This window comes from Anabrus simplex, chromosome 2 (genome assembly GCF_040414725.1).
Source record: "Anabrus simplex isolate iqAnaSimp1 chromosome 2, ASM4041472v1, whole genome shotgun sequence".
Taxonomy (NCBI): Eukaryota; Metazoa; Arthropoda; class Insecta; order Orthoptera; family Tettigoniidae; genus Anabrus; species Anabrus simplex.
This window is the reverse complement of record NC_090266.1, coordinates 1,172,101,937-1,172,126,029: the sequence shown is the minus strand read 5'-3', so window position 1 is coordinate 1,172,126,029 and position 24,093 is coordinate 1,172,101,937. Positions and strand designations below refer to the sequence as shown.

General features: G+C 38.6%; 1 protein-coding gene across 1 annotated transcript in view; it reads left to right on the top strand.

The window, feature by feature from the left end:
- rut (rutabaga) overlaps window positions 1-24,093 on the top strand; it is a 1,268,721-nt gene that overhangs the window by 1,044,076 nt on the left and 200,552 nt on the right. The window contains exon 16 of the mRNA XM_068226417.1: window positions 7,048-7,326. Coding sequence (XP_068082518.1) covers window positions 7,048-7,326 — 279 coding nt within the window. The remainder of the gene's footprint in view (window positions 1-7,047; window positions 7,327-24,093) is intronic.

Here is a 24,093-nt window from a genome sequence, read left to right as displayed (position 1 = left end):
TACTTTGTCATTCATCTGAGGATCTTCCTTTTTCTGCTGCTGCTGCTGCTGCTGATGATGATGATGATGATGATGACGGGGGCCTAACATACAGGTTATAACCCCATGTAAGAAATACTGTATATGTGGTAATTGATGTGGTAAAACTGCATGGACAGGCCATAGATGTGGTTCTTGTCAGATGTAGAAAGACTGTGGTAAGTTAAAAATCATAGTAGTATTTAACTATTTGATTGCCCCTAGGTCATATATTGATATTCCAGCTCAGTCAGCTGTCATTTAAGTGAGAGACCTGTGCCATTGGCACGTTAAAGAACTCTTTTTCCAAGGTAATATATTAGAATCACACTCCAAATTCTCTTAACATCAGTTTGAACGTATATTGTTGTATTGACGTGAAGCCGTGTTAAGTATTTCTGCCTGGTACTTTATGTCCATAAAGTGAGCATAGAAAAAATGGAAGATTTCCATCTAATTTCTTATGTTCTGAAATATTTTTAAGATCAGATCTTCCAGAATTTTGGAGGATCTGAAAACACCGGTTCAGTGTAACATACATATTTCAAAATAGTTATGACTATGGACAGTAAAATCGTTAGAGCTAAATAATAATTTCTGGCAGTAATATTTTAACTAGCAAGTGGTATCTAAAATAAATGTGTGTATGTTTGGTACTATATGTTGCACAATTGGTTAGGTGCTCACTTATTCCGCTTCAGATTGTAGAATTGAAAAAATGTGCCATATGGATACTGCCATCTAATAGATAAATTCACATCATATTCTAGCAGTATTTGCTGGTAAAGTAGACCTGATGACACATCGATAGCGGCGGACGAGATAGGCACACACCTGCCGATCTATTGTCACCTACCAGTCCGAGGGTTAAGTAAAACATGTTGATTTTCATATTATCAGTAATTTTGTTTTGATTTCTCTCTGCTTTTCACACCGGGCACACGGTCTAGGGTTAGAGAGCCTGCTTCTTACCTAGAGGTCTCGGGTTGAATTGCTGGCAGGAGCAGATATTTTTTTATCTTGCTTGCTGGAAGTCCACTCAGCCTATAATGAGAACAGTTGAGAAGCTATCGGACTGTAAAAAAACAGCCCCAGCATGGAAAACCAAGAATGATGGCTGAAAGGAATTGTCGCACTGACCATGCATCGTGTCAAAATCTGTACGCCTTTGGGCTGAGCAACGGTCACCTTTTTTGTAACATCTATCATAATTGATGTTGTACAAGTGCATGGACAGGCCAGGAGCCGAAGCACAAATGGTAGTGAGAAATGTTTGCAGGCCAAATTATGGATGTAGAAATGAGTGATATAAGCCTAGGCCTATCAGTGCTGTAATGCCATAGGGTTTGGTTTGCTTTTTTAAGTTTTTCAGTTTCTCAAACACAAAATAAAAATGTATTCAATGCTAGAAAATATCTGGAAAAGAAAAGAAACATTTTATTAGTGATAGAATGGTGTATTGCATTCTGTTGTATAAGAATGTTCTCAGATTCTATTGAATTATTTTTATAATCATGCATATATGTTAACAAAATTGTTTAAATTGTATAAACTTGTTACTGATTTTGATTATGACCAGTGTTGGGAAGTGTACAGGAAAAATATAATTGGGCTGTTACCTGAGATATATTTTACTCATTTACAATTACAATTTACTTTTTCAACAAGTAATCAGTAAAATTAGTTACAAATACTTTACAGAAAGCCATTCTTAAGGAAATCACTGATACTTTAAAAAAAAAAAATTTTTATGTTTTATGGGATTGGAATAATACAAAAGTTTGCAAGGAAAAGATATTACGGTATTTCACCTTGTTTCTGTTTTAAGGATAGAGACATTAAGTGGCTATCATCACTAGATATGACTAATCATGATACTTTAGAAGTTTCAAAATGATTTTTCCCGTTGTTATTATTTTAGCATTTCAAATTATTTCCCATTTACTTTTTAAATAAAATAATTGATTCTTAAAATTCTCCTCCCTAAGTCTCGACCTCTTTGGTGGAAAGTGCACCTTTTCACTCACAAAAAAGATGCCCTACAGGGGCATTTGAAGGAATAACTGTGTTTGATTTTTAAGAACATCACTGGGATAAGTTTGATGTCTTCGGAAGTACTGGAGAGGTAAAAAGGTACATCATCCAGAACTGGTGGAGTTGTAGTAGAACTGAAAAAAGTTACCTATATAATAATTAATTTCTTTGCCCATTTCTGCTTTCATGTGATATATATCAATTACTAGAGTGTAACAATTACAATTTTACTTCAAGAAGTAAATTACAGATAAACATTTTTTGAAAAGTAATGATTAAAAGTAAAAATGACTATTTCTAAAAATGTAATAGTTACTGTAATTTGATTACTTTTATTCGAACCTTTCTGAACATAAATTTGTGCACAAGTACCTGATCATTATCTCTAGCTTTTGTTGGAGGATTAACTTCCAAAACTCTTGAGCAAATAATTAGGTCTATGTAAAATATATATTATTGTTTTTTAAGTTATTGTGACATGTTAAAAAAATGAATATATATTTTAAATAAATATTTGCAAATTTATAAAAGAATCAGTATTTAACCCTACGCGGGCGGAAGCGTATGTCTGTACATGGACCGAAAATATGGCAAAGTAAAACTCATCCAGAATTATCAAACACTAGATATAAACATCCATATGTACATAATATTAATTACTTAACCTTGAATATTGGATGTACTCGGTTGCGGTTGTCCATAGGATATTATCAAATTTTTTCTCAACAGCACGTTAGCGAAAAAAGGCATAATTGTCATTCCACAAATAAGTTTTAAGCCAATCAAATCCCGTATATCAGATAGTGCTGGAGATGACCAGTCTTTGATTTTACATCTTGTTGGAGGTGCTGCATGTTGCTTCCATTTATTTCCCTGAATTACTCTTTTTCTGGAGAATTATGTCAAAATTTTGGTATGAAAAATAGTGAAAAGTGCTCTGTAAGCTCGTTCGCCATGTCAAAATATGAATGTAAAATTGGTCCTTGATTAACGTTATATATCCGAATGGTACTTGAAGGTCCTGGGTCCAAGTTACAAACATCAGTGCTTTCGTCGGCTGTTATGTTCTCCAGGGCACTTGAGTCGCTCTTGCATTGAGAACGACTCGCGATGTAAATTTCCGTCTTCGGACTCTTCAAATGAAAAATCACTTTCATCTACGTCTGCAGAGTCCAAAATGAAGCAGTCTTACTCTCTTCTTACTAATCGTATTCACAAAATAGCTACAGTATATAAATCACAAGAACCTGGTCTCAAAACTCGCCACGCATGATCGGCTGAACACGATAGTCCCTCGCAACTTGTAAAAAGCTATCATACTATTCCTATCCTATCTCTACGATACACACTCCAGTTCTGTGAGAATATTTCTGCATCCATTATATCATTTCTGAGCCATGATTCAACTCCTATTACAATATCTGGTAACTATATATCTATTAAATTACTTAATTCGATTCCATTGTTTACAGTACTTCTACAGTTGAGCACTAACATTTTTATGTTATCCCTACTTGATTTCCTTTTCCCTTAACACCGCTCTCTAGGCCACCCCGTTTCCCTGAATGTACCTGCCTATAACCCTTATAAACAAATTTCCTAACTTATGTGTACCACTGCGGTTTAAGTGAAGGCAATCTGAGTGCTGATCCCTGTCTCCTACCCACCCATTAGGATCTAGAAATCTCACTCCCAGTTTCCCACATACCCACTCCATAGTCTCATTTAAATCCCCAGTCACCTTCCAGTCAGTATCCCTCCTACACAGTATTCCACTAATAACAATCTCCGCTTCCTTAAACTTCATCCGTGCTGCATTTACCAGATCCCACACATCCCCAGCTATGTTGGTACTTATATCTACTTGTCTTACATTGTTAGTACCAACATGAAACACTACTACCTTCTCCTTTCCCTCTTCCTTCTCTTCTACTTTCCTTAGCATCTGCCTCAGCCTAATTCCTGGATAACATTCTACCCTGGTTCCCTTTCCTCCACACACTTTCCCCACATGTCTAACGATAGAATCCCCCACGACCAGAGCCTCAACCCTACCCACCTCATTTGATCCCCTCCCCTCCTGGTCTGCCCTATCTTCTCTGCAGAAGCTCCTTCCTCCTCCCTTTTCTCCCTCCCATGTTCCCTGTTTCACCTGTCTTTTCCTTTCCACTACACTACATTTCCCTTTCCTACCTTTTCCCTTCTTCCTACTTCCACACATCTCAGCAACAGTTCCCTGTTTCTCATCTTCCCTTGGTTGTCTAATGGTAGGCTTAAAATGATTCCTTTGGATTTTGATGAACAAATTTGTATTTTTATACAGGATGAATCAGAACTATATCAACAAAAAAATCAGGGATGCTTTGCGTCTTAAGAACGATGGTGCAGTCGGATTGGCAGAGAAAATGTTTATTTTCAAGAAAGTGAGGTTACTGTTACTTCTGTACGCAATTCAAATTAATGAACTGGCCATATTTGCTATGTCAGAGCACAAGCTGCTGCTGTGCTTCAGGGAAGAGAAGGGAAAGGAAGGGAAGGGAGGGGAAGTTGAGTGTATGATGGGAGACAGAGATAATGTTCTGTGTATGCATAAGTTTGCTCGTTCGACTTGCACAGGATTGTCCTTGTCTCTTACAGGCAATATTTGCAGTTCATTTATTAAACAGCCATAATTGCACACACAGTACAAGAACACACTGTGATTAAGACACACTTGTCAGTCAAGGAATGCACCAGATCTTTTCTCCCCTCGTCTGTTGGTCACAGTAACGTTCTTTATTATTTAATATGCTCGAAGATGCAAGGCTGACTCCCCACAATTGTGTATTCCTTCACTCACAACGTAACAACTGGAATGAAATACTGAAAGAAGGAAACAATATGCCCAATGGTTTGATTATAGTAGATGTTCAATATGCCCCCCCTCCTACTTCGATGCACAGTTCACAATGGTATAGTAGTGACCTTTGAACTCTGTTCAGGATGTGTGGTGTGTTGGGAACAACCTGGAAAGCTACCTGTATTCTTGGTACAAGTTCATCTTCTATTTCTACGGGGTTCGCATAGTAGTCAGCTTGTGCAGAACAAATTGTATACTGCCCACTGGTACCAATATAAATGGTCCGTCATTGGACATTATAAATTTTCCAGCTGACTCACTCCTGGTTGCCAGCGTTTAGCCCCGGTGTGCTATGTTGGGCTCATCAGTTGGTAAATAGCACACCCACCAAGACGCATGGCTAGTGTATACCGTGGAAGCCACTGCATAGGCTATTTGGAGCCACTGGCAGTGCCAATGCACTAAGAGAGACTTTGTCTCATTACCAAAAATATTGATGCCTGCCTGGCCATTAGATGATATAGATGTTGATACTCATAGGGAACCTGAAATATTTGTCCCGAATGAATAAATTTATAATACCAATATAAAAGGTCCATTATTGGACATTATAAATTTTCCAGTTAACTCACTTCTGGTGCACTGGCACTGCCGGTGGCTCCAAATAGCCTACGCGTGGCCTCCATGGTATGCACTAGCCATGCGTCTTGGTGGGTGTGCTATTTACCAACTGATGAGCCAAACTTAGCATACTGGGGCAAAACGCTGGCAACCAGGAGTGAGTGAGCTGGAAAATTTACAATGTCCAATAACGGACCATTTATATTGGTATTATAAATTTACTCATTCGGGACAAATATTTCAAATTCCCTATGGGAATCAACATCTATATCAACTGCCTATTGGGGCTGGGAAGCGACTATGCGAAACGAACTAGAAACTTGTGTGTTTGCACCAAGCAGTACCTCTGTCTCCCACTTCCCCTCCCTTCATTTCCATCCTCCGATGCACAGCAACAGGCAGCAGCTGGCTCTCTGGCATAGCAAATTTGGTAACTTTGTAAATTTTATTCATGCATCCGGAAGTAACAAGGTAACCTCATTTTCTTGAAATGAAAACTTTTCCCTTCCAATCGGAATGTACCATCGTTCTTAACATAATACGAAGTGCATCCCCGTTTTTTTTTTTTTTTTTCCCGGTATAGTTCTGATACACCTGTATTTGTAACTACTATATTACCATTTCTGAAATAGAGCAGTTGTTTCACTCCTACTTATGGAGAACTGTTGTTGGCATCACTAGCTTTCTTAAACATTGCGTTACTATACTGACGGCGAGAACCTTAGGTCACCTTATTGTCGAGCCCTGATTCCCGACAGATGAGATTTTCTTTCTCTTTGCTGGTATTCTCTAACAGCTGTTTCTTCCTATGAGAATGAAAGAGAATCGGTGTACCTTTGACTGGCTCTGTCTGTAATATTCAAAGTGTTGCCATAATGTTATTTTTTAACAAACTTATTCAAGTTGGTAGATCTCATACTGAACTTGTTTCATAAACATTATCCATGACCTTTTGATACAAGAGCCATTCCATTGATTCTTAATTCTTAATATTAAACTGCTCACAGCAGATAACTACAAATTCCCAAGTTTTCACGCACAGAAGCGGCCAAAATAGAGATGAGGTGGTCAGCATCATTCTCAGTCTGAAAATCTACTTTCATTTGCCCTTTGTCCGATGGTACTCGCAGGAGACCATGGATAAGCACAAGTACTATTCGACCGGGATAGTTGGCCATGTGGTTAGGGACACGAACCTGTGAGCTTTCATTGCATCCAGAAAATAGTGGGTTCGAACCCCAATGTCGGCAGCCCTGAATATGGTTTTCTGTGGTTTCTCATTTTCACACCAGGCGAATGCTGGAGCTGTACCTTAATTAAGGCTACAGACACTTCCTTCACACTCCTAGGCCTTTCCTACCCCATCCACTTGCATTGTTTGTCTATAGTGATTCTTTGGCAATGTTTATGAAATAAAATCTTACAGAAGTGATGGAATTGGGTGATAATGAAAATGTTTTAATAAAGATTATTATAAGAAATTTATTGTTATTACTTATGTGTTACAGAAATGATTGTTGTTCTTTTGGTTGCAGTATCACGGGGACATGGACCTTGGATTCAGCAGCTCGTTGGCGTGTTCGCTGGTCCTTCTTGTCCTTGTTGGAGGACTGCAAGCTGTCATCCTACCCCAGACCATCATCCTTTTACTGCTGTTTCTTACAGCATTTGTGTGGGTTTCAGTGGTACTGATGCTTCTTCTCGCTGTCAGACTGCGATGGATCCTGTGGGATATTTCGCAGAGCTTTATACTACGGCTGGCCATTACTGTTTTCACCATTGTTCTGGTCTACACTGTGGCTCAAGTCAATGTTGTGAGTATCATACTGATGTTACTTGAATCAATTTGTAAGAACGATTTATTTTGGACTACCAATTACAGAGGAGGTTTTGCCACCATTGCCTCACACATGTTGTTTTAAACGTATTTCTTACAGGAGTTAAATGTCTAATTACCATATATCCAGTTGTGAATGGTGAAATTATAGTTGAAAGATTGCTAATAAACTACTTCAAATATTGATTTTACTCCAAGCTACTGGTGCCAGCTGAGTGGCAGAAGATATACATTAAAATTTCCATTGATTTGAATGGAAAATATGTAGATTTGATGGATAAAATTAACAAATATGTGTGTAAAGTTTGACTTCACTGAGCAAGTGGCTGCTCGGTTTTGGTCACATAGCTATCAGCTTTCATTCAGGAGCTGAGCTTAAACCTCACTGTCAGCAACCCTGAAGATATTTTTCCATGGCTTACCATTCTTACACCAGGCAAATGCTGCAGTTGTATATTGAGACCATTTTCACATCATCCTCACTCCTAGCCCTTTCCTATTCTAACATCGCCATAAGACCTACCTGTGTTGGTGGGATGTAAAGCCAATTGTAAGAAAACCCTCCTAAACGTTTAAGAAGGAAAACTTCTTGTATTTAATAATGTTTATTTGCTAAAAACAACAAACAGCAAACGGCTTTGATTCGTATTGATCTGATTAAATGCCAAATCATTTTTATTAATTTTTACAACTAAATGATGTTTATTATATGGTTGTTTTGTAAGTTTTTTCTGTTTTCTTCTCAGTGAAAAATTATTTATTTTTCCTGAAAACAAAGTACAGTATATCAATTTCGACTGCCTTCTAGATAAATTAGTCAGTGACATGTTCTTCTGCATTATTACAAAAAGCAGTTTTTCATTTCCTTGCATGATTAAAGTTCTTAAATTTATATAATTAATTTTGTGTGGCTATTTCTAGCAGAGTGCAGCACTTATAAGGCAGACCCTCTGATGAGGGTGGGCGGCATCTTCCATGTGTAGGTAACTGCGTATTCTTGTGGTGGAAGTTAGTGACCATTCAGGCAATGAGGTGGACCTTAAATTGATGAGTGATCATGAGTAAGAAGTGAAGTACAACGTATATAAATGGTAATGTGCAGATTTATGTTGTTTTAATGTAAAATGCAAGGTACCAATGAACCACACTTTTTTTTTCTCCATGGAATTCATATTTTGTACGATAGTTGGTAGGACACAAGTGATCATACTGGACAGTTCTAGAGTTTGACTGAGCAAGCCAACTATGTAAGCTTGCATTCGAGATATGTTGGGTTTGAAATCCACCATAACAATCGTGATGATGGATTTTCACTGTTTCCCTATTTTCACACTTAGCACATGTCTGGCTCCATGGCTAATTGGTTAGAGCCCTGCACGGATGTGGATCTCCATGAAGTTAGTGTCTTGGCGGATTCAAACCATATGGCTGTGCAGATAATTTTGCTGATAATTTCTGATTAATGAAGTTTATTGATATTCACTTGGGTGTACTCTTATTTTTGCTTATGATTAGGTGACCCTTGACATTGCTATAGGAGAAAGGTGACATATAAAGAGCCTTGAGTCCATAAAGCCGTAAATCTGACCTAAGCCTAACTGGCTCCTGCCCGCAATTGGTGGAAGGAAGGAACAAAGATTCCGAAGGGAACCGCTCTATATGTTGGTAAATGTCACGAGGAAATCCCTCATAAACATGCGACTCTGAGGGTTCTGGTGCCAGGTATCAGACCTGTTGTATTGAGTTATCAGATCTATCCATTTCAATACCTTGGGTGTAATGGAGTTAAAAGTTGCAATATCCACAGATAATCATTTGCGGATACAGAATGGATGCAGATAATATTTTGTGTATCTGTGCAGGGCTCTATAAAGGGTTAGCGTGCTGGCCTCTCGTTCAGAGGGTCTCGGGTTCAATTCCTGGCTGGGCCGGGGATTTTAACCTTCATTGGTTAATGCCATTGGCTTGGGGGCTGGGTGTGTGCCATCTTCATCATAGGTAGGGCCCTATTCTCATAGAAGCGCAGGTTGCCTATATTGTGTCAACTTCACATTTTAGCTGGACGCGGTCATCATTGAATTTTTGTATTTAATATGTTCATTATCCTTGTTGAAATTTTAAGGTCTGTACATTTATTTTTTGACTGAAGATGTCCTGATAAAGGACGAAACGTGTATCTAATTTTAATCTTGTCTTTATTAAGACAGGCAATTTGTATTGTATTGTAAAGGTGGAGTGTATGATTCAGAATTGCACAAGTAGTTGCTTACAACATTATGGGCTTTACGATAAGGTTTATTTCATGTAACATGAAAGACCTACACCAGGCCTCTTCGGAGGCCACACGCCAATATTATTATTATTATTATTATTATTATTATTATTATTATTATTATTATACACTAAACAAATGCTAATAATATACTGTAATTAAATAATGAGAAACATGAAATTCTAGTTATTAGGGTCATCTCTAAACATAGTAGGCAACTTGATGTTTTTGGGGTGTACAGACGTGAAAGGAGGGACGCTGATGCAGAATTATCTGGAGATAATCATTACAGGGCAGGTAATTCGCCTGTTCCTCCTTGCTCTGCTGCGCCAGTGCTTTAATATTACAAGCCATCTCATCTCGGTTATATAAGGTGGCACATGGAGAGCACCACAAGAATTGTGTTGGAGCAGACAACAACAAATATTTAACAAGTTCATTTGGAGTACCTTCATTCAAACATGTTTTTCAAGTAAATTTTTCGAGGCTGTTTTCCAGATTCAAATTTGTCATGGTTCATATGAGATGCGTTTTCCAATAGGAACTGAGCTGAGATAAAGTTTAAACGTAATTTCTGTCTTACATTTTACTGATAGGTGTTTCAGGTTGCCTAACTACTGGGAGGAGTTCCAAGTTTTCCTTTCAATAACTCGAGATTTTCGAAACAAACTACTTCACAGATGTTACTTTTACCTTAGTGCATGCATTATTACTATGTTTTACACAAATCAGACATGGGAAATTTGTGGAGTTCCCTTAATAAGCAGCAACTGTTCAGAGTGCCCACCTTTGGCATGTAAGCGGTATTCACATCTCCAAATGCAGTTTGTGATATACTCGAGCCAGGACACCATAGTTATTCCGAATATCCAAGTCATCCAAAGTATCAACTTCCATTCTCTATATTTTGTTTTTCTTCTCCCCCCCTCTCCATAAAATTCCAGTGGATTAAGGTCTGAAATCTTGCAGGCCAGTTGAAGGGTCCATATTGCACCTTTCCCCTGTCCCAGATGGCCTAGCTCAATGGAGATGCTGTGTGGTTACGTTCAAAAAATAAAATGCCTAGTAAAATTTATCATATAAGATTGGGACAGGATCTAAAATACATATTCATGAATGAGAACTCTGTAATATAAAGGAGGTAAAATCATAATTTATTACATCAAAAGCATACAGGTTAAATCAAACAAAAACTACCCAATAAAAACTCTAAAATAAATTACACGTAAATTTTCAATTGATTATTTGTCACTAATGGTCGTTCAAATGCCTACAGGTTGAGAACCCGGGCATATCAAGTTCAATAACATCGGAAATCTGAAATCTACCTATTTGTGATGGAGATTGAAATAAGTTGACATTGTCTGTGTGGCTCAGGCACCCCTCTCTCACATAGCTAACGGGATTATGAGTAACTTCCACTCAGACCTTCTGTGAATCATACAATTAGCTTGCTGTTTACCTGGAACAAATTCCCGCCCGGCAGAGAGTAATCTCGGCTAAATAAGCCTTTAAATATATCACTGATTATAACATCTGGTCTGGAGTACACCCCACCACAAACTAGGTACAACTCATTAATTCAGCCTCTAAGGCAATCTCTGATTCTATGCCTCAACACAATAATCACAGCTTATCATAGACTTATATTCCATAGTCTCCACTTCAATTCTGGAGCACTGTTAGGGTTGCCTGCCACCTTTTGTAAATGACCCTCACTAAATACAATGATGGAGATAGACCTCTGCACACGTCATCAGCTGAGAAAAACGTGCAATAATACTTCATCATGCATAGCCTATCTACAGATTAGTTCTACATATCTCTAAGTTCCCGTTCGAATCTCGAGGTTCCATTCCCTCCAATCTGTACAGATGAACATGACATCGCTTATACCTTAGTGTCTGATATGCGTGAAAATATCTAAACATACACCAAAACACAACTCTACCTCCTAACATAGCCCTCGTATCCGAACTCTAAATAACACTAAAATAAAACGGGAGTATAGCATGCATTCAGGTCCAAACATTTACAGCAAAAATGAAAACAAACCAATGCCACTCTGTCTTGCATTACAATTATTATTTACGTTTAACGAAAGGGCCATACATGAATCTGATCACTACATATCATGCTTTTTAAAAACCAGTTCAACTCATCTTTTTCTCCTTCTCTGCCATCCGTGGTGTCTTTGGGACTGCTCTATTTGTATGAGTTAACACATGGCAGTGGGGCTGTCTACAGGTTTAGAAGTCTGCTGGTTTGGTCCTCTTTGGTCCATGGTTTGATGTCTTAGTTCTCGTACTGCTGTTGGGTGCCTGCAACCTGGTAACTGTGGTTACTCCCAGTCCTTTTCACCGCTTTGTTTGTGCTCGAATACACTGTCATAACCTTGGTAAGGATACAGTTGACAATATCCTCTATCGAGACATTAGTCCGACCAACAATAGTAAGTTAACCAAATTAAGGAATATTTTCCCAGTCGCGATCTAGTCTCCGACAGCGGTAAGTCATCATTAGCTGCATTCAATAATTTACACCACGCGAACTTGTACTAAACATTTATAAACTAAGCAAATGTTGCTCGTGTGAACTTAAACAAATAGTTATTAGATCTGATCTATCACTGATACAGTACTGTATGCTTCGTTGATGTCGCTTAGCTACTGGAATGAGTCTAAGAAAGTAAGCAAGCGAGTTAGTCAGTGAATGAATGAGCAACTGAGAGCTTGCCCTGACTCTATCAGCCTTTTACAGTCGGAGGGTAGGGCCGCGCCCTCTAGTGCTTCCCTGAGATACACTAACCTTCCTTTTGTGATCGGTCAGCTACCTCACAACAGATCTTTCGAAGAAGTCTGAAATAAACAAAACGCACACAGTTACATCATTTTAATGGTTCATGGTCCTTCGAATATATAACAAGGAATTGTCCTTATCTTGGATCTGTAGGATATGGCTCCGTGACTAAGGTACAAGATCAAATACAAATTATCCAGGCATGGATATTTCGTGTTAGATGGCAACCTGACGTTGTTCAGTAGTTAACTGCTTTCACATCACTCGCTCTCTCTCTTGCCTACTGTGTGCTGACTCTCGCTTCTATTCGCATACCCATGCTATCAACAGGTTCACACAAGTAAAATCATGGCATCCTGCCTTGGTTCATCTCAGGGAAAAACGCCGCACCTTGCTTGCTATGGGTGTGACACGTTTAACCCCACGGTCACCCAGCGTTCCTAAGCTCATTCCTCAGTGGTAAATTCAGAGTGCTCCACAGTGTTAAATTAGTTCAGTTGGACTGTGATCTGATACGGTTCAGTATCATCCTGTCCACTGAACAGGAAATGCCTAATTCAAATGCTCAGGATATACATGGCTTACATGCACTGGAGCACCATTGTGTAAAAACCAAATGGTTCACCACATTTACAATGATACGTCCTCCGGCAAGTGTGGTAAAGTACTTGCGAGGATCTCTTAATCACACTGTTCAACTGTGCAGGTGAAATGACTGGTCTAAGTAACCAATGTCCTACAATAGCCATCAAAATATTGATATCCACAGCTGGAAGTTGTCCTGATGCTCAGCATGGGAATGTTACACAACCCATCTGTGAATATTGTGCACATTAAACACTTCTTGCTGTTTGAAAATAGCCTCATTGGTCACTAACACACTCGTCAGGAAGTCTGGACTGCATGCTTGATCAATTGATCAATACCAGAAGCACGTGCACTGTTGATAGTTGGCTGGTGAGACACACTGCATGCTTTGAATATGGCATGGGCACATTAGTTCTTCTCGTAGTGTTCTATTCACGGTCCAAGTGCATACTGTAAAAGTTTCAAACAAATTTATTTAAAAACCACCATTCCAATACTTTACAATCTCTAAGTCTAAGATACAAATACTACATACATGTTAAAATGGGACATGTTTCGCTTAGGCTTTGTAAGCATCTTCAGCCATACTTAATCTAAAGCTAAGTCAGGGCCCTGAACTGGGTTTCTCATTAAAGTATAATACATGCTTTAATACAAGATAAAACAGTCATAAAATCTAGTTTGTGGAAAAAGCAATACTTAAATGCAAATAAAATTCAATAATGAATTTATCATAGTATTATATGTACATGGAATGAATACTAGTGTTCATCTAAAAAAAGTACACGTTAGTTATTTGTAGAACGAGACAGTCATAATGATCTGACATACATTTGGATTGTACAGATTGCTCGACATTAATGAAGCGTGGATTAATTAAAATTGTCGAAAAATAAATTTTCGAGCGTTGTTGACTGAGAATCAGGTACGTAGAATACCGTAGAGTTGTTGACTCCAAGTGGTTGCGTAATAAGGTCAAAAGGCGCTTGAAGCATCAGTATAGAAGTGTTGTCTATCCTTCTAGAATAATCTTTGTAATAGATTGTAGTCGCGAGCTGTCTAGCGTAGATTCAACAAATAGGGTGTTCAATAAAGCCTTAGATGTGGGAGAATTCACAATGTAGTGTGTGTTGAAAACTGAAATGTGTAAGAAAATAAATGTAAGTTTTGAAGCATAGAGAACATTCTATTGATGAGTGGAAGTTTAACAACGCTTACCCCTAGTGTTGACAGAGAGGTGACTAGTCTTGTTGGTTGTTTGAGACGATCTGGCAGTTTTTATTCTACTGCTACGTGTATTGTAGGGGTGTGTCTGTGAAGGCGGAGAATGAGTCAGGAGAGGGGAGGTAGGCGGAGCATTGAGGACATTAGGAGTAGGCGGAGGGGGTGTGGCGTGAATCGGTGACTTGGGAGTGGCTACTATTGCGTTATGGAAATTGCTGACGTGTTTATAATTAAATATTTTCATGAAATGATTTGTATTTATGTTGAAGACTGCAAGTAATTCAGGGATTTGTTCAATTAATGGGCTATTTGTGTCAAGAACATCGTTTAGATTACTATTAATGTTATAATGCTGGTCTAGAAAAATGTAAGCGTTTTCAAACTCTGTCATCAGTTTACTCTTGTTGACGTGTTTTATAATATGAAGGTCTTATTCAATCATGGTAAAGTTATGGCTGGTATCCTTCATATGATTGCTCATGGCGGAATATTTTCTATGTTTTGAAGCATTGTAGTGTTCCAAGTATCTAGTTTTGAAACTGCATCTGGTTTGTCCTATGTACATAAAGTTACATTGGGCGCATAACTCAACTCATAACTCATAACATGTAACCAAGTGCATACACCGACAGATGCATGCTATACCACGAATACTACAAACTGATCTTCCACCAGTGCCAGGATATCTTCCTTCTCTTCTACGGATGCACATAGGTGTCATTGTTCTCCCCAGAAATTTTCGTCAGCTGGGTGGCAGGAATGAGTTGCCAGGCGGGGAATACTATGTAAAAGATGAATGAGATACATTGTCAATTTATTCTCCTTATGGTATTAACAACAACGACGACGACAACGACAACGACGACACACTGCCTCATCTACCATGGGCAAACATCTTAATTTGACCCGGCGAGTTGGCCGTGCGGTTAGGGGCGCGCAGCTGTGAGCTTGCATCCGAGAGATAGTGGGTTCGAACCCAATTGTCAGCAGCCCTGAAGATGGTTTTCTCTTGTTTCCCATTTTCACACCAGGCAAATGTCGGGGCTGTACCTTAATCAAGGCCACATCCGCTTCCTTCCAACTCCTAGGCCTTTCGTATCCCATCCTTACCATAAGACTTATCTGTATCGGTGCAACGTAAAACAAATAGCTTCTTAATTTGACACCATCTAGCTGCTTGCTCATCAATCTCGCCCTCCAGGTTCTGATGATCTTTTCAAGAACACAGTTGAAGAGTATCGGGGATAGCCCATCATCTTGTCGGACTCCTGTTTTGATGTCAAAGGAATGCGAGAGACATCCGTGGAACTTCACCTTGGATTTTGTATCGGTCAGGGTGGCTCTAATTAATGCTAGCAGTTTCAAATAAACTCCAAATTAATTTAAGATGTTTAGCAGGACTTCCCGGTCAATGGAGTCGTACGCTTTCTTAAAGTCCACAAAGACAGACACATACTGCTTGGACCTTAGTGTACAATATCTGATGATCGTTTTGAGATTTTGGACCTGTTCAGCTGTTGAGCGACCTTTTATGAACCCTCCTTGGTATTCACCTGTTTGATGTTCGACTTGTGGTTCCAAACGCTCCAGGATGGCAAGTGATAGAATTTTGTAAGTCACGGGTAGCAAAGATATTCCTCTGTAGTTGTTGATGTTCTTCATGCTGCCTTTTTTGTGTAATGGATGGATCAAAGCTATTTTCCAATCTTCGGTTAGGGTCTCCTTGTTCCAAATTTCTTCTATTTGCTTTCACAAGATATCAAGCGATTCCTCTGGGGCATATTTCCATAGTTCTGCTACTACTGAGTCTTCCCCCGGCGTTTTGTTATTTTTGAGACGGGCAATGTGGTGCTTGATTTCATCTCTGTCGGGTGGTCTGGAATCTGGGTACCTGAGTAAGGGTTCCTTGGTCTCAATGGCGCTTTGCGGTTTAGAGCAATTAAGTAAATTCTGGAAGTAATCCGCCAGAATGCTGCAATTTTCTTCATTTGACGTCACCAGTGTGCCGTCCTTTCGCTCAAAGCATAGAGATGGTGGTTTATAGCCAGTGAGTTTGCATTTGAAGGCTCTGTAGTACTCTCTGCTTTCATTCTTCCTAAAGTTTTGTTCTATCTTTTCAATGAGAGATTTTTCGTATTTACGTTTCTCAGTTCTGAACACCCTAGCTGCTTGGGCACATTGGGTTTTGTAGGTTTCCCAATCATTTTATGATTTCGTAGAGTAGTTCTGTTTCCACGCATTGAGTCTTTCTTGGAGGACTGATTTGCAGGTACCATTCCACCAGGCATGCTTTTTGCTTCTCTTGATTTCTGCAACGTCTTTGGCGGCCTCAACAAGGAGACTTTTGGCGTTGTTAAAGTGACAGTCATTTGGTCTAGCCTTCTCCTGGAACTCCTGGACCCTTTGCCGAAGTTTATCATTGTCGAAGCGTGCGATCTGTTTGGTTGTCTTCCTTGTGTTTGCGGGAATTGGTTTGAATTTGATAAGAGACATATAATGATCTGAGGCCACATTGATGCCTTTCTTTACCTTGACATTCATAATCTCAGGGCTGTTTCTCCTGGAGATTGCAACATTATCAATTTGGAACTCTCCGAGAGCTTGGACGGGAGAACGCCAAGTCATTTGCTTTCTGGGTAGATGGCGAAAGTGGGTCGACATGACCTGCAGGTTGTGATTTTCGCAAATGGACACCAGTCTTTTGCCGTTGGGATTGGTTCTTTTGTGAGCAGGGTAATTTCCTATAACTTTCTTGTACTTCTGTTCACGACCTAGTTGGGCATTGAAATCACCCAAAAGAAGCTTGACATGGTGTTTGGGGATTTTGTTTAATTTTTCATCCAGTAGGTCCCAGAACTTATCAACTTCGTCTGGATCAGACTTGTTCTTATCGTATGTAGGAGCATGTGCGTTAACTAGGGTGTAGGTTTTGTTCGCGCATTTAATTGTGAGTATAGACAATCTGTCATTCACAGGTTCGAAATTTGCAACTGATTTAAGGATCTTGGTTCTAACAGCAAACACGGTTCCAAGCATCACAGCTCCATTGAGGATTCCCGTTTGCGCTTTGCTCTTGAAAAATTGGTAGCCTTCGGATTCAAAAATCTCTTCATCTGGGTACCTTGTTTCCTGTAGGGCCATTATGGATATCTGATTTTCGTGAAGAGCTTTGGTGAGGGTTTTCAGCTTGCCAGTTTGTGTAAGTGAATTTATGTTGAAAGTTGCTAGAAAGGTTTTAGATTTTGGCATGAGTTTTTGACTCTTCGGGGTACACCGAGATGCTCCGACTCGTCTCTTGCATGATGTCGAGTCTCCCCCAGAATCCGAACGAGACTCATGCGCCGTGGCGTTCACGACGAGGGATTTATCAGAAGATTTACCCCCTGGGGTATGTTTCTTGAAATGTTGTGCCATCATGCTTTTTGACTTGACTTTGCGTTGGACGGGTACCCATCCTTTTACAGCTAGGGTTGTTAGCCCTAGAGGTTGCCTCAAGATGTTTTCTGGCTTCTGGTCATTTACCAGTCTTCGCCGTAACCCTGGCAAGGGACCATTTTTTTTTTTCACGGTGGTATTTTATTTCCCTACTACCCTCTGACTCTGCTGGCGGCAGAGCCAGCGAGCTTCCCCAATTCCAATGGGACGCGCCCGATGGAGGTAACCGGTAAATCCCCACATGGGTATTATTATTATTATTATTATTATTATTATTATTATTATTATTATTATTATTATTATTATTATTATTTTAACAGGGATGTACCCGAAGGAAAGGTTCATGAGAGTTAAACAACTTTATATGTACAACATAATTAAATAAAATTACTGGAAGCCACAATATAGAATTGTAAATGAACATACACATGGAACAAGACTGAGGCATATAAGTTATTTTCAGGTCATGAGGTACTACAACAAATATGGATCCAGAACACTGCAAGTTGTAGTTCCTAAATTTTTGAACAAGTTGCCCTCAGAATTAACACACTTGAAAACCAAATATCAACTATAAAAACATGTGAAAGTATGGATCATAGATAATAAAATTACAGTTTAAATATTTGTTCATGAATGAAAAATGTACCAAAGACTTGCCTATTTTGAGTGATACTTTCAGGGATTAACAAAAACTCACACCACAGGACAAAATTACAATGCTAATGTAAATATACATACCTTATTAATGTTGTAAACAGTAAGGATTGCAACAATGTATACAAATGTGAAACAACTACACTGGCAGATAAGCACATCAAGTGCTTTGCAGGTGTAAATAATTGCAGAGATAATGCATAATATCCTACTGCATATTTGCAAATGTATTTTAGATAAGTTATAAATAAAAATATTATTATTATTATTATTATTATTATTATTATTATTATTATTATTATTATTATTATTATTATTATTATTTCTTCCCCCTATGAGAATGTGTGATGCTACTTATAAGACAGATTTAGTTTACATAAGTGTTTTTTGTTTTTATTTTTTATTTAAAGGAAAAAAATGTTCTCTTGTTCAGCATGGATGCGCTTGAGAACGGTTGGCTGTTGAGAGAGCTCTTGCATTATTGTAGTGATAAAGTAGTGAAAACCTATTGAAATAGCTTAATTTTGTGTATATCTGATTCATTTAGTGCTGTGTATATAGTGGTGTTTAGTGCTTGTTGGTAGAAATTGGGAGTAGTAATAATTATTTAAGTTTTGTAACAAGTAATTCAGTTGGTCTTCAGTAAATTACGTTTTCTAGGTTAAGTAGGCTAGCTAGGTGCACCTTGTTTGGAATTTAGGTTTAGGCAACACTTTAGGTAACAATATTAACTTTAAAAATATTTGTAAATATCTGTAGGTTCGTTGGTTGTACTTACAAAGGCAGATTATCGTAAGGAATAGTACCGTAACTTCTGCAGCAACTTCTCCTGTATTTCGTATAGATATCCGTTCAAATTATCGCGAAGAATATAATTTACTACATTAAAAAACACGATACGCCTGTAAACTTCCATTTAAAAAGAAGTTAAAGAGATTACACGGTAATAGTTAACTGTCGTATTGTTATTGATTATTGTCGCTCCTCATATTCAAATATTGCATTGTTGGCTACAGTCGTGAACAAAGGGTGTAGTGTAGTCAAGTAAATATAAATAAAAATCAGCTGACCTTGTATTCCATTCATTTGTACTTCTGAGTAGGTAGTTAGTATCCGTAATTTATATTTCGTTCCCTCGATCTTCCAGTATTTGTGAGCGGTTAGCTAATAATAATAAAGTTCATATATCCCAGTAATTGCAGTTCAAGTCCCTGGAGTAGTAGTAGTAGTAGTAGTAGTAGTTTTGATAGAAATATTTGAGAAATTATTGTAGACAACCTCGTATTTTTCAGTAGGCCTAATTAAGGACACTTTTTTTTTCTCCGTCCCGTGGAGTAGGGAAAATAATAGTAATCCACCAGCTGTAATAATCACATAACCACATTTCAGTAGAATTGTAGTGAAGATAAGGTATAATATATTAGATAGTATCTTGCCAGTTATATTCGTGTTTTTCTTCGTGTACGGCAATCTTTTCGATACTTAAGCATTTAACCAAACGCAGGGTAGTGTAGTGTAGATACATTGTAGTATAGATACAGTACATTTAGATAGTGCCGTATCTTGCCTGCTATATTCGTATGTTATCTTTCGTGTATATCTATTAGACCGTAATACTAATAATAATTTGTCTAAGCATTTAGCTTCGTTGGTAATCTTTGAGTACAGTAGTTCTTGCAAATTTCATTTCTGTTGTGCTTAGTAGTGACATACGGTACGGTACCGGTATCGTAATTAGGATACGTCTGAAAGTAGTTTAAAAATTACTGTAGTGTACTGTACAGTAGTATACGAGTAATATCCTATTAGAATTGAGTGTGCTTATTTTATTATTGTAAAATATTTGTGTAGTACTGATGTAGTAGAGGTATCCGTAGAAACTCTTAATAAAATATTGTTGAAATTAGGATAGGCTTAATTGCAGTTTGGAATTGTGTAGTTCCTGTGTATTACTTTCGATATTCAGTAATTAACAGCAGATTTTATCCTGTTAGGGGTTGTAGGATAAAAAAACAGAGCACGACTAAGTAGTATTGTAGTGTAGTCGTATATTAATTACCTTATTGTTGTGTACTATCCCAGACAATATATCCCTCCGTTCATTTTTTTTTTTTGCAAATAAGTTATTTTATTTTTTAATTTAAAATCCCCCCCCCCGTAAAGAATGGCTAAGGAGTGCGAGTGTACTTATTGTGGGTGTGGTGAGGCATTGAGGGGTATGAGGGAGGAGTTGGAAAGTTTGAGGGAGATAATTAGGATTCTCACAGAAGACAGGAAGGAAGATATGACTCCCTCAAACAATGTACAGGTTACAGTAGGTGTACAAGAGGGAGGGGAAGGAAAGGGAGGAGTTGTAGAAGACAGGTGGTCTAATGTTCTAAGGGGAAGGAGATTGCAGGCCAAGGGCTCTATTCAGGATCAGAATTCAGGACAGGTGTCTGTGCGAAATCGGTACGAGTCACTCCAGGTAGAACAACAGAGGGAAGATGAGGGACAGGGAACTATTGCTGAGATGCGTGGAAGTAGGAGGAAGGGAAAAGGTAGGAAAGGGAAATGTAGAGTAGAGGATAGGAAAAGACAGGTGGAACAGGGTCATGGGAAGGAGAAAAGGGAGGAGGAAGTAGCTTCTGCAGCTATCAGGAAAGATAGGGCTGACCAGGAGGGGAGGGGATCAAATGAGGTGGGTAGGGTTGAGGCTCTGGTCATGGGGGATTCCATCGTTAGACACGTGGGGAAAGTGTGTGGAGGAAAGGGAACCAGGGTAGAATGTTATCCAGGAATTAGATTGAGGCAGATGTTGAGGAAAGTAGAAGAGAGGGAGGAGGGGAAGGAGAAGGTGGTAGTGTTTCACGTTGGTACCAACAACGTAAGGCAAGCTGATATAAGTACCAACATAGTTGGAGATGTGTGGGATCTGGTAAATGCAGCACGGGTGAAGTTTAAGAAAGCGGAGATTGTTATTTGTGGAATACTGTGTAGGAGGGATACTGACTGGAGGGTGATTGGGGATTTAAATGAGACTATGGAGTGGGTATGTGGGAAACTGGGAGTGAAATTTCTAGATCCTAATGGGTGGGTAGGAGATAGGGATCTGCGCTCGGATGGCCTTCATTTAAACCGCAGTGGTACGTATAAGTTAGGAAATTTGTTTGGAAGGTTAATAGGGAGGTACATTCAGGGAAACGGGATGGCCTAGGGAGCGGTGATACGGGAACAGGGAACTGGAAATCAAGTAGGGATGACATAAAATTGTTAGTGTTGAACTGTAGAAGTATTGTAAAGAAAGGAATAGAATTAAGTAATTTAATAGATATATATTTACCAGATATTGTAATAGGAGTTGAATCATGGCTGAGAAATGATATAATGGATGCAGAAATTTTCTCACGGCACTGGAGTGTGTATCGTAGAGATAGGATAGGAAAGGTGGGAGGGGGAGTTTTCATTCTGGTGAAAGAAGAATTTGTAAGCTACGAAAAAGTTAAAGATGAGACACATGAAATTCTAGGTGTAAGGCTCATTTCTAAAGATAATAGGCAACTTGATATATTTGGAGTGTACAGATCGGGAAAGGGTAGCACTGATGCGGATTCGGAATTATTTGATAGGATAGTCAGCTATGTAGGAAATGACATGGAAAGAAATGTGATTGTAGCGGGAGATCTGAATTTGCCAGATGTAAATTGGGAAGGAAATGCGAACGACAGGAAGCATGGCCAACAAATGGCAAATAAGTTAATATGGGAAGGACAACTGATTCAGAAAGTGATGGAACCAACCAGAGGGAAAAATATTTTGGATGTGGTGCTGATAAAACCAGATGAGCTCTATAGGGAAACTGAAGTAATAGATGGTATTAGTGATCATGAAGCTGTTTTTGTGGTAGTTAAAAATAAATGTGATAGAAAGGAAGGTCTTAAAAGTAGGACTGTTAGGCAGTACCATATGGCTGATAAAGCAGGTATGAGGCAGTTTCTAAAAAGTAACTATGATCGGTGGAAAATGGTAAATAAAAATGTAAACAGACTCTGGGATGGGTTTAAAGAAATTGTTGAGGAATGCGAAAACAGGTTTGTACCTTTAAGGGTGGTAAGGAATGGTAAAGACCCACCTTATTATAATAGAGAAATAAAGAGACTAAGAAGGAGGTGCAGACTGGAAAGAAATAGTTAGAAATGGCTGTGGAAGTAAGGAGAAATTGAAGGAACTTACTAGAAAATTGAATCTAGCAAAGAAGGCAGCTAAGGATAACATGATGGCAAGCATAATTGGCAGTCATACAAATTTTAGTGAAAAATGGAAGGGTATGTATAGGTATTTTAAGGCAGAAACAGGTTCCAAGAAGGACATTCCAGGAATAATTAATGAACAAGGGGAGTGTGTATGTGAGGATCTTCAAAAGGCAGAAGTATTCAGTCAGCAGTATGTAAAGATTGTTGGTTACAAGGATAATGTCGAGATAGAGGAAGAGACTAAGGCCAAAGAAGTAATAAAATTTACATATGATAACAATGACATTTACAATAAGATACAAAAGTTGAAAACTAGAAAAGCGGCTGGAATTGATCAGATTTCTGGGGATATACTAAAGACAATGGGTTGGGATATAGTACCATATCTGAAGTACTTATTTGATTATTGTTTGACCGAAGGAGCTATACCAGATGAATGGAGAGTTGCTATAGTAGCTCCTGTGTATAAAGGAAAGGGTGATAGACATAAAGCTGAAAATTACAGGCCAGTAAGTTTGACATGCATTGTATGTAAGCTTTTGGAAGGCATTCTTTCTGATTATATTAGACATGTTTGTGAAATTAATAACTGGTTCGATAGAAGGCAATTCGGTTTTAGGAAAGGTTATTCCACTGAAGCTCAACTTGTAGGATTCCAGCAAGATATAGCAGATATCTTGGATTCTGGAGGTCAAATGGACTGTATCGCGATTGACATGTCTAAAGCATTTGATAGGGTGGATCATGGGAGACTACTGGCAAAAATGAGTGCAATTGGACTAGACAAAAGAGTGACTGAATGGGTTGCTATATTTCTAGAAAATAGATCTCAGAGAGTTAGAGTAGGTAAAGCTTTGTCTGACCCTGTAATAGTTGAGAGGGGAGTTCCTCAGGGCAGTGTTATCGGACCTTTATGTTTTCTTATATATATAAATGATATGAGTAAAGGAGTGGAATCGGAGGTAAGGCTTTTTGCGGATGATGTTATTCTCTATAGAGTGATAAATAAGTTACAAGATTGTCAGCAACTGCAACGTGACCTCGAAAATATTGTGAGATGGACAGCAGCCAATGGTATGTTGATAAACGGGGCTAAAAGTCAGGTTGTGAGTTTCACAAATAGGAAAAGTCCTCTCACTTTTAATTACTGCGTTGATGGGGTGAAAGTTCCTTTTGGGGATCATTGTAAGTATCTAGGTGTTAATATAAGGAAAGATCTTCACTGGGGTAATCACATAAATGGGATTGTAAATAAAGGGTACCGATCTCTGCACATGGTTATGAGGGTGTTTAGGGGTTGTAGTAAGGATGTAAAGGAGAGTGCATATAAGTCTCTGGTAAGACCCCAACTAGAGTATGGTTCCAGTGTATGGGACCCTCACCAGGATTACCTGATTCAAGAACTGGAAAAAATCCAAAGAAAAGCAGCTCGATTTGTTCTGGGTGATTTCCGACAAAAGAGTAGCGTTACAAAAATGTTGCAATGTTTGGGTTGGGAAGAATTGAGAGAAAGAAGAAGAGCTGCTAGACTAAGTGG